Source organism: Artibeus jamaicensis, unplaced genomic scaffold, assembly GCF_021234435.1.
Source record: "Artibeus jamaicensis isolate MK-2021 breed Jamaican fruit bat unplaced genomic scaffold, CSHL_Jam_final contig_519, whole genome shotgun sequence".
NCBI lineage: Eukaryota > Metazoa > Chordata > Mammalia > Chiroptera > Phyllostomidae > Artibeus > Artibeus jamaicensis.
The window spans coordinates 50,580,061-50,589,446 of record NW_026521871.1 but is presented as its reverse complement, the minus strand read 5'-3'; the positions used below and the strand labels follow the sequence as shown (position 1 = coordinate 50,589,446).

Genomic DNA, 9,386 nt, shown 5'->3' with positions numbered 1-9,386 from the left:
GTGAACATAGTGAGGTCCACATTTCAAAGAGCCTCCCAGGGGTCGCAGGCAGGGGCTGGCCTGTGTTCCTGAAAATTCCCTGCCCCTAGCCCCTCTCCCCACGCGTCCTTCTCCGGGCACGGAGCCCCTCCACGACCTGCTGTGTGTGCTACGTGTAATGCTCAGGTAGGCTCGACTGCCCGTGGGCATGGACGCTCCAGGAGCCCAGCACCCTGGTCCGCCTTGCTCCCCATTCCATCTCAGCAGTGTCTGTCAACAGCAGGTGTCCGCTGCGGGATTAGCCTGAAATCAGACGAAGCCTTAGGGTCAGGTGGTTTATTTGGGAGCCGATCTCGGACAGCAGAAGAGAGGAAAGGAGAAGAGTAAGACAGGGAAGGGCGGAAAAGCCAACTGAAGCTGTACTTCCGGGCTGAGCCTCTGTTGGGACTGGGCTTTGAAGCAAAGAAGGGCAGAGCGGCGCTTGAGGGGGCTCGAGGCGAGAATGCTTTGTGAGCACCTGCCTGGCCACAGCTGGAGCCGGAGGTGGGATGTGCGGCTGATCGGGGCAACGGGTACCAGAAGTACCTGCCTCAGGAGGCATCAGACACATGCTTTTTAGAGAATGGATGAATTTTCCCTAATGCAGATGGGCGTGTGCATTACAGGGAACCTGTGAGCCCCAGCCCAACTCGCTTTAGAACAGTGGTCAGAGCTCTTAGTATCTACCGATCCATTAGGGAGAAAAGCTCATTACTATGGTCAAGGACTCCAGACCCCTTTTAATTTTTATTTTCCCAGAGGGTCTTTGATAACAGGGCCTTGCTCACAATTCCCATTCCTGGAAGGGATGCGGCTACAACTTTGCTGTAACGAGAAAAGGCCCAACGCGTGAGCCCTCTTCCAGCTTCGACAACCGACAACTGTCATTTCCGGCTTCTCCCCGTAGCACTTCTGGCCCCTTGGCCCCTCCTCGTCTGGGTCTGCACCAGCTGCCTTTCTGCCACACACACCTTCTTGCTGTCAGGCCTCAGGGTCTGCCTAGAGGAGCCCACCCATTCTACCTGCCCCCCAGACCCCCAGGGACTCCCAGATACCAGCCACCCACCAAAGACTCTGCTCCACACCTCCAGTGCCTCTCCGTCTCAAGTTCCACCTCAGGGTCAAGTTCCCAACCTCCTTCCGGACCATCCGTGTACAGTAAACTCAATCCTACCATTGGACCCATCACCTAACCCCACCCCATAGCCCAAACCTGCTTTTCCTCCTGAATTTTCCTTCTGAATTGGGTGATGCTCCACTAGCTGCCCTGGTCTCCGAACCCGGAACCTCAAGGTCAGCTTCAGGCCCCTGGTCTCAGTCTCCATCAGTTTCTCAAACACCAGCAGGTTAACAGTGGCTCTCCCTGGCTGATGGATTCATTCTTCTTTTCTCTACTTTTGCTTTCTGAATTATTTCTGATGAATGCATTATGTTCCCAATGGCTTTTATCATATTGAATATGATGATATATTCATATTGTATGTTGTATCATAATGAACAGGCTTCATAATGGTTTCTTATCCTAAATACAACTCTCTCTCCATCCCTCCTGCTCCTCCCAGGCCCCCTCACCAGGTCCTGACTTCCTGTCCCCCCTCCCCTTCCTGGGAGCACCCTCCCCAGCCCCCCACACCACCGCCAGGCTCCTCCTGGTAAAACCCAAACATTTCTGTGGGATCATCTCCCTCCAGATACAGCCAAATCACCTGGGGGTGTTCGTGTATTCTGCTGCCTCCTTACAGTGTCCGCCGGCTCATGCAGTGCCCCCAGGGCCTGGCCCAAAGCGAGTGCTCAGTCAATGCTGGTTAAATGGGTGGAGCGAATGTCTGTTAACTGGTTCTCCGGAGGGAAGGCCGAGGGCAGGGGCTCCCCGAGTGTGTGTTGTGGGGAGACCAGCAGCAGCGGGGGGGCGGCTGGGAACTTGCTGGAAGCGCCGGTTCCGGGCCCCAGGTCCCACCTACTGAAAGGGAAGCTGGGGCTTCTGCTCTGTGGCACGTTTATGTTTCCAGACTTGTCTTGGCTGCCGTCACAAATAAAACGAATTTCCCCAACTGACAATACAAACCTTAGCAGCCTCGTGGGAAAAACCACTGGAAGGCATTTAATCAGCTGCAGATAATGGTGCCTCGGGGTTGCAGGAATGCAGCAGCTTCTCGGGTTTAGAGCGGGGGCAGTAAACAGAGGTGTCTCCTCGCCAAGCTCCCCAGGCGCCCCCACAGTCCCCCCATCCCGGTACCCCACAGCCAAGTACAGGTTACAATTTTGAAGGAAGCACTCCAAATCTTTTTCGAGGGAAAGAAGGGAGGAAGTCGAAGGTGCCGGGATGGAACGCGGGGTGCGCAGCGACCCTCAAGTCCCAGACCGGGGCGTCGCCATCGGTGAGACGCGGCTGGCAGAGCCCGTGCAGGGACGCCGAACGCGAGCCCGGCCAGCAGCAGACTTATGAGCGGGGACGGGTGCAAACCCCCAGCGTTCGCTGGCTCGGGTCGCCCCGCTGCAGAGCCAGAGGTGCAAGCGCAGGACAGGGCGCTCCGGTGACTCGGGGTGTGTCCTGCCGGCTCCGGGAGGGCGAGTGGAGAGGTGTGAGGTCTCGTCTCCAAACTGAGCCGCCTGAGTTCCTGCGGGACGGAGCGGGGTGTGAAGGCTTGGGCGCTCGGGGAGGGTGGGATGCGCGGATGCCGCCGTCACCGGGGAACCGAGAAGGGGGTCCTTGGCGACGCTCGCTGGCGCCACTCGGCGGCGAGAAGCCTCGGGCGCCGCGGGCAGGAGGTAACTGGCCCCGCAAGAAAACTCAGCTCTTCCCCAAACTCTGAGCGAAGCTCGAAGGTGTCACCCTCGTGTTACAGCTGCGTGAACGGAGGCCCAGCTGTGGCCACAAGGTCTCGCTGACCCGGGAACAGCTGCTCTGGGGATCCTGGAGCTGGGAAGAAAGTGAAATCCCCTCCCCTCTGCCCCGGAGACCACTCCTTGGTCCGGGGACCGGCGGCAGCCGGGGACGCTCGGGAGGGGCCGGCACACCCTCCTTCTCAGAGTGACCCTTTGCGGACACCGAGCCCCGCCCAGTGTCCCCCCAGTTTCCTTTCCGGCCCCTCGAGTCCCCAAAGCGGGCAGTTTCCATCCCAAAGGAGCGCCCTGAGCCCCGGTTTCCGGCCCTGGACATCTCGGTGCTGGATCCACGCGGGGAGCGGGACGGAGCGCGGGGGAGGGCGCTTCGGGCACAGGGAGGGGGCGGGGCGGCGGACACCGTGGGGAGGGGTTAGCCGGGTCTCACTGCGGCTGTCGCCGGGGCTGCCGCCCTCCGAGCACGTGCTGCCGCCGCTTTGCGTCAGCGCTGGGCCCGGAGGTGACTGGCCGGCGGCGCCGGGCGGGGCTATTTAAGAGGCCGCCGGCCCCTCGCCCCTGGAACTTGGCTGGGCTCCCCGCTGCCCTGGTGCAACTGCGAAGCCAGCGGCTCCTGCCCGGAAGGTAGGTCCCCCCTCTCCGCGCTCGCGCGGGGAATCCATGGGTCAGGCGTCCTTCCATTTTATTTTTCTGTTTTCCCTGCCTTCGTTCCGACTACCGAAAGCGGTCTCTTACAGTCGGAAACCCCGGGGAGAGCTGGCCTGGGGACTGGGGTGTTTGAGCAGTTTTGCTCTTAGGCGCACAGCCCTGGCGCGTTTGTTTGCTGGGACGAGCTCGCGCACTGGGATTTGTTCGCTAGATGTTACACAGAGGTGCAGTGTACTTCAGTCTTTTCAAATAAACGACCAAGAGGCTTTAAGATCAAGTTCATCTTCTAAATGTTGCAGCACAGTTCTTTAGGGATCAGTGTTTTTTTTTTTTTTGGGGTTTTTTTTGCCCGCGGTTCTCAGATACAGCGCAGCTTTGCCAACCACCGAGAGTCGAGCGCATTATTTCTGATTTTCCCCCAAACCCTGCCTGTGTTTTGCGTGGTGGTTTACTGCCAAGTCCCATCTGCATCCTGAAGAAACGGTATAAATACGGCTTTTACTTATTGCTCCCGCGTTGTAAAGAGTGCTTCTTTTCCGCACCATTTATTTCCCTATCGAAGGCTTCTTTGCTATCTGGGAAGGTGCTAGTCTTCCCCAAGGGTCTCGTTTCTCCCACCTAGTCTTTCCTCTAGGAAATCTCCGCCTGTCTTTCATCTGTTTCTTTGGCAGTTAGGAGAAAGAGATGCTCTGCAAACACCCCGCCAAACTAAAGGGACGGAGAAGACATCCCTGCTGCTAAACGGGGCAGAAGACAGGGTCTCGGTCGCTCCCTGGCACATCCAGGGTGTGGTTCGACCGACACACAAGCCGGTGCGTCCCGCATGCGCTTCCTGTGGCCGCACGGCTCAGGTTTGCGCTCGGGCCAGCCCTGGTGCTTACACCCACCTGGAGGGTGTGGAGTCCCGCGGGCTTGGACTGAGCCCCCTTCTCCGTGCCCAGGGCGCCCCGACCTGCCGCGAGGAGACACAGCTACCGCGCCTTTTCATTCACAGTGGCTCCCCTTTGCTCCCCGCAGCCATGAACAGTGGCGTGTGCCTGTGCGTGCTGATGGCGGCCCTGGCGGCAGGCGCCCTGGCGCAGCCCGTGCCCCTGCCAGACTTGGGGGGCCCTGCGGCCCAGCGGGACCAGGAGGCGACCCGAAGGCAGCTGAGGGCAGTGCAGAAGCTTGACGGCGAGCCCCGAGCGCACCTGGGCGCGCTGCTGGCCAGATACATCCAGCCGGCCCGGAAAGGTACCGATGGCGCGGCCCCATCCCTCACTTCTGCCCCTGCGCGGGGCTCCCAATCTTGACCCTGTTGTGTCTGGCCCGTGGAGGTGGGTAAAGCCTCAGGAGGAAACACGGGCGACACGTTAAACGGAAAGATTTTTCACTTTTTTTCTCGAGTTGTACTGCATCGGGCTATGCAGCTTCCTGGACGTCCTTTGTAGCAAACTGAGAGAGAGAGTGGAGGGCTTATTAGTAAGGGAAACCCTTTTCAAAAGCTTTCTTTAAACTAATTTTTGGTACAGTGTTGCTGTTCAAGTGTGACACTGTATTATGGAGACGCTAAAAGATAATCCCTGAACAAATTTCCGACTCACAAAGGGCTCAGGAATGCTCTAAACATTCTCTTCTGTAAATGCAAGGGAACCAGGAGCCACGTGGTCTCTGGTACTTGGGAGCCCTCCGGCAGGAAGCGATCGGTGCTGGGAATGCTTGCGCACTGACTTCCACAGTTTAAAAAGAAGTGACATTGTGTCAGTTTTCACAGGAGTCTGTAACAGGAGGAAAGAATCAGTAACAGTTTTGAGTTCTTGGCGGTGATTTACCGTAATTACCCAACAAGAGCCGTGTTTGTGAGTTTGCTCTCTGGGAGAGAAGTTCCCGACTGCAGCAGGAGCAAAGTCATTGTCTAGGAAGAAGGTGGTCCAGCAGCTCACTAGCTGAGAGGCTTACAGACACTCTGTCCCTTCCCTGGGTCCGACTGTCTCATCTGCAGAGAGGGGAGGAGGCTCCAGTTTCACGCTTGGTGTGTTAGCAGAGAGGCTCATCCATCTCCACGGTCCTAAGGAATGGGGACCAGGACTGGGGCAGGGGCAGGGGTGGGTTTTTTCCATCAGTTTCGTCCACAGTGACACTGCTGGGGGACACGCCATTCTGGGGGGGCAGGGTGCCACACTGGGCCCATGCGGCTGGGCAATAAAACCACAGCCGACACTGCTGGGGGGGGCGGGAGGTGGGCTGCTTTCCACGAGGCTTTCTTAACCTGCCATGTGCCCAGGGCCCGCATTGGAACGGTGGCTTCTGGCTTGATCAGACAGGGAGGGAAGGCAGGGCTTGCCTCTCGAGAGTCTCACGTGGTTTCCCGTGAAGGTGAGACGGGGACCTTCCCAAGCAGGCGATTTCAGAAGAAAAGAACGGAAGACGATTGGCTACATTCCTTCCTTTCTTTGGAAAATTGTCCCAACGACCTCTTCTGTTTTACTTCCCTGCTCATTAAGTGGAAAGAGGTGGAAGTTACCAATCAGAAGACAAAGCCCCAAAACTTTTGAGAGTCCTAGTGGGTTGTCCGCTGAAAGTTATTTAAATATCTGTCCTTGGACGTGGGTTGAACTTCAGCCAGGCCAGTCGGAACTATCCCTGGCTTTTCACTGAGCCACAGTCTGGGACCTCCTCCCCACCAGCAGGGAAGATCTGTAGGGACCAGCTCCGGGAAGGAAGTCAGTCACCAAACCATTTCCCTAGAACTGACGCTTAACAGAGGCTTCATACCACACATCTTAGCTGGAATCATATCCTTCTATTTGACAACCGTGAACCAAGAATGCATGTTTACCCACATAAGTTCTGTACAGTTTCTTCGACTCTTTGACGTAGTTTGAGATCAAATCAGATTTTTTTTTAACTCTCCTGTAGTAGATATTATGCTTTAAGATTCCAAATGAGATGAGACACTCTCCGGGCAGTGCTCAAGGGTTTGACATTAGAAATTGTTTGTAGAACTTTCAGTGACTTGAGGAGAAGCATCCCCTGGGGGGGGCGGGGTGACCAGGGGGCACCTGCCCTGCACCCAGCAAAGCCCCCATGCCTCCCGCCTCTCTTCATCCTCACCACAGTCCTGCACGGTAACCCCTAGAGTCTTCATCTGGTCAATGTGGAAGCGGGGCTTCCAGAAGAGTGCGTGACCTACACGAGGCCGCACGTCTAGGATGGGGACGCGGAGTGTGTAACAGATGCGGCCTCCCTGGCTGAGCACAGCGCCCCCACCAGCGCCCGAGGCTGCGGGCTTGCAGCACAGCTGACGCAGTCTCCCCGTCCCTGGAACTTCCGGCTGCGCAGCGCCTGCCCGCAGCGTGGGCGTCATCGTCCTGCGACAGGAGGGTGGGCCCTGCGTAGTTCCAGGGCTGTGTGCTTCGCGTAGTGGGGTCTGCAAGTTTTACAGAACATTACGACTAATAGGGCACCTGAAAGGGGGCGCTGGGCTGTTAAGCAGCGGGGGCTGCTTTTCCTCTGCACAGGCCTGGAATGTGCTGGGGTGACTGGTAGTTCCAGGTGGGAATGAGTTGTGGCGGGGGGCTGTGTATCATGGTTGCTGGTTTTCAGTGCAGCTAGCTTTCTCTGATGGTCTCAGAGTGCCTGCCTCTGCTGTGTGGTTTATCGATAAATAAGCCATAGTTTGTGCACAGCCTGTGTGCAGGAGCTGGCAAGGGCAGCCTCATGCCAGCATCACAAACAGTGGGGACCACTGAGTGGTCCTTTGTCCCTCTACTCTTGCGGCCTCCTAGGCCGTGCCTACTGAGGTCCCTGAGGGGCTTTTCTTGCCCCTTAGTTTGCACAAGAGAGGCTTTATCCTGATTTTCTACCCAGGGGGCCACTGGCTGCGGTCTCTGGGCTAGGAGCATGTCGCCTGCTTCTGAAGAAGCCACTGCACCGTGTCCCTGCTCACTGAGTGTGGTCATACACGGAGGCGCAGCGAGAATCATCCTGTTCCTAAGAACTTAACTCCCATCTCCAAGGGCCCATTTCAGTTCCAGTTATCGCATTTTGGTGCAGATGACTGAATTAAATTACCTCTTTATTACCTGTCTGCCCGTGTTTGGATGTTCCTGACATGCTGGCGTTGGAATCTGACAGTGTGCCTTTTCCTTAATGTCACTATCCCAAAAAAAAAGGGAGCTTTCAGATGAATAATTTTAAAGCAGTTCTTGCCTAGCCTTAGGACTTGATTCCTTTTTTTTTTTTTAAACCACTCCAACATCAAAATATTGTCATCAGATTACACGAACAAGAGTCAGGCATGCTCAGGGGTCGTAGGAGGTGAATGACAGAGATAGGTAAGTACCGGGAAGTCCTTGGTTGGCCTCCGCCGAGGGTCTGCTACATGAGGGGAAACGCCCCCTAGGAGGGGAGAACCTAGGCAGGTGCCAGCTGGGAGGAGCTGGGGTCAGTGAGCCCCTCTCCTCCGTACAGAGTCGGGACCGCAGGGACAACCAGCAACCCGGTTATGCGGACTGGGCCCTCCGCTTCCCGTAGGTTCTGGTCTGGCTCTCACCCTCACCCTCTCGATAGCCCTGTGATGACCTCGATGCACCACGCACATCACCGGGCTTACGTCGTTGTCCTTCCCCTTCACAGATTGAACTGGCGATGGTCTAGTTATAACAGCTCCTTTGCTTTCCTCTCTGCCCCCAGCAGCTCCTTCTGGCCGAATGTCCCTGATCAAGAACTCGCAGAACCGGGACCCCAGATACAACACAGGTGACCGGGACTACATGGGCTGGATGGACTTCGGCCGGCGAAGCCTCGAGGAGTATGAGTACCCCTCCTAGGGCCCTGGCCCCCCTCAGTGCCCCGGCAAGCACCCTCCTGACTCTCGGGGGCAGAAAAACAACACAATCACACTCATAACTATAGTCTGTGAAGTTGGGCATTTTCAGTGTCTATTTATCAAGTTCTCAATGTGAAAAGTCTGTAGGTCGCCTGGCGCAGCCACACACCTCAGCAGAATTGTACGAATGGAAGACACACACGTCCCCTCCTCCATGACTCCTGGTCCCCAAGTATTGCTGTGCTATTAAAGTGATTTCATTCTGCACCCGTGTTCCCCATGTCTCCCAAGGGCAGAGGGCGTCGGTGCAGAACAGACAACCCTCCCTGAGTGGAGCGGGCACCCACGTGTCCGGGCGAAGCCCACAGTGGCTGCTGCAGATGCAGCCACATTAGCACATGTGGGAATTTGCAGTGGCTTTGAGGAGACCTGACGGCACGTACTGGGCAGGGGCGGGTGGGAGCCAAAGACCTGTTGTCTCCTACCCCGAACTCAGTGCCACCACTGAATTCAGTTTGTCCCACTTGCTGACACAGGGGCTGGGAACCAGGCCGTTTACCCTGGCTCTTCCTCAGCCCTTTTTCAGGGGTCAGGTTGGGCTTCTGTGGCCCAGAGGACTGAGTCGGGCTGTGCTGGAGGGGAGGCTGGGGAAAGCAGAGGTCCCCCTTTGCTCCCTCCTCTCTCCCACCCCTCACCCCGCTCACTCCCCACCCGCCGCTGGGCCAGCTGCCCTTCTTGAATCCCTCCAGCTTTCAGGACCTCCGCCCCAGGCCAATGCTCCCTCCCCTGTTCCAGCTCTTTGCACCCTTGACATTGCCCATGAAGGTTGCTCTACAGGCTCCTTTTCATTGATCCACTAGAATTTATAATTTGAAAAAAAAAACCCCACCCAATAGCTATCATTCCAGCTCCATATACACCCTTCCCCTACCCTACTCCTATTTTATGGATAATAAACTTGTCTAAGGCTACACGGTGAATTACTGATGGAACCTGCAATGCTCCGGGGAATTAGCTCCTTGCCAGGCTGAGACATAAAGAAGTTGCCTGGTGGTCCCTGCACTTGCTG

At 56.7% G+C, this 9,386-nt stretch overlaps 1 protein-coding gene across 3 annotated transcripts; it reads left to right on the top strand.

The window, feature by feature from the left end:
• The first annotated feature begins 3,425 nt into the window (after nucleotides 1-3,425).
• Nucleotides 3,426-8,584, top strand: CCK (cholecystokinin). Of its 3 annotated transcripts, none has more exons than XM_053669421.1 (4): nucleotides 3,433-3,483; nucleotides 3,870-3,990; nucleotides 4,525-4,740; nucleotides 8,185-8,584. In XM_053669421.1, exons 3-4 carry the CDS (start codon nucleotides 4,527-4,529, stop codon nucleotides 8,316-8,318), a joined length of 348 nt encoding a protein of 115 aa, XP_053525396.1. In that variant the 5' UTR covers nucleotides 3,433-3,483; nucleotides 3,870-3,990; nucleotides 4,525-4,526; the 3' UTR covers nucleotides 8,319-8,584. The 3 variants fall into 3 exon arrangements, with proteins under 3 accessions (XP_037004216.1, XP_053525396.1, XP_037004217.1); XM_037148322.2 differs by having other exon boundaries at nucleotides 8,182-8,584; XM_037148321.2 differs by lacking the exon at nucleotides 3,870-3,990 and having other exon boundaries at nucleotides 3,426-3,483; nucleotides 8,182-8,584.
• The last annotated feature ends 802 nt before the right edge of the window (nucleotides 8,585-9,386 follow it).

Bases quoted from the DNA above. Each gene is read 5' to 3' on its own strand.
- CCK (XM_037148321.2), top strand. From the start codon at position 4,527: ATGAACAGTGGCGTGTGCCTGTGCGTGCTGATGGCGGCCCTGGCGGCA. The intron at 4,741-8,181 runs GTACCGATGGCG...CTCTGCCCCCAG, and splicing joins CATCCAGCCGGCCCGGAAAG to CAGCTCCTTCTGGCCGAATG.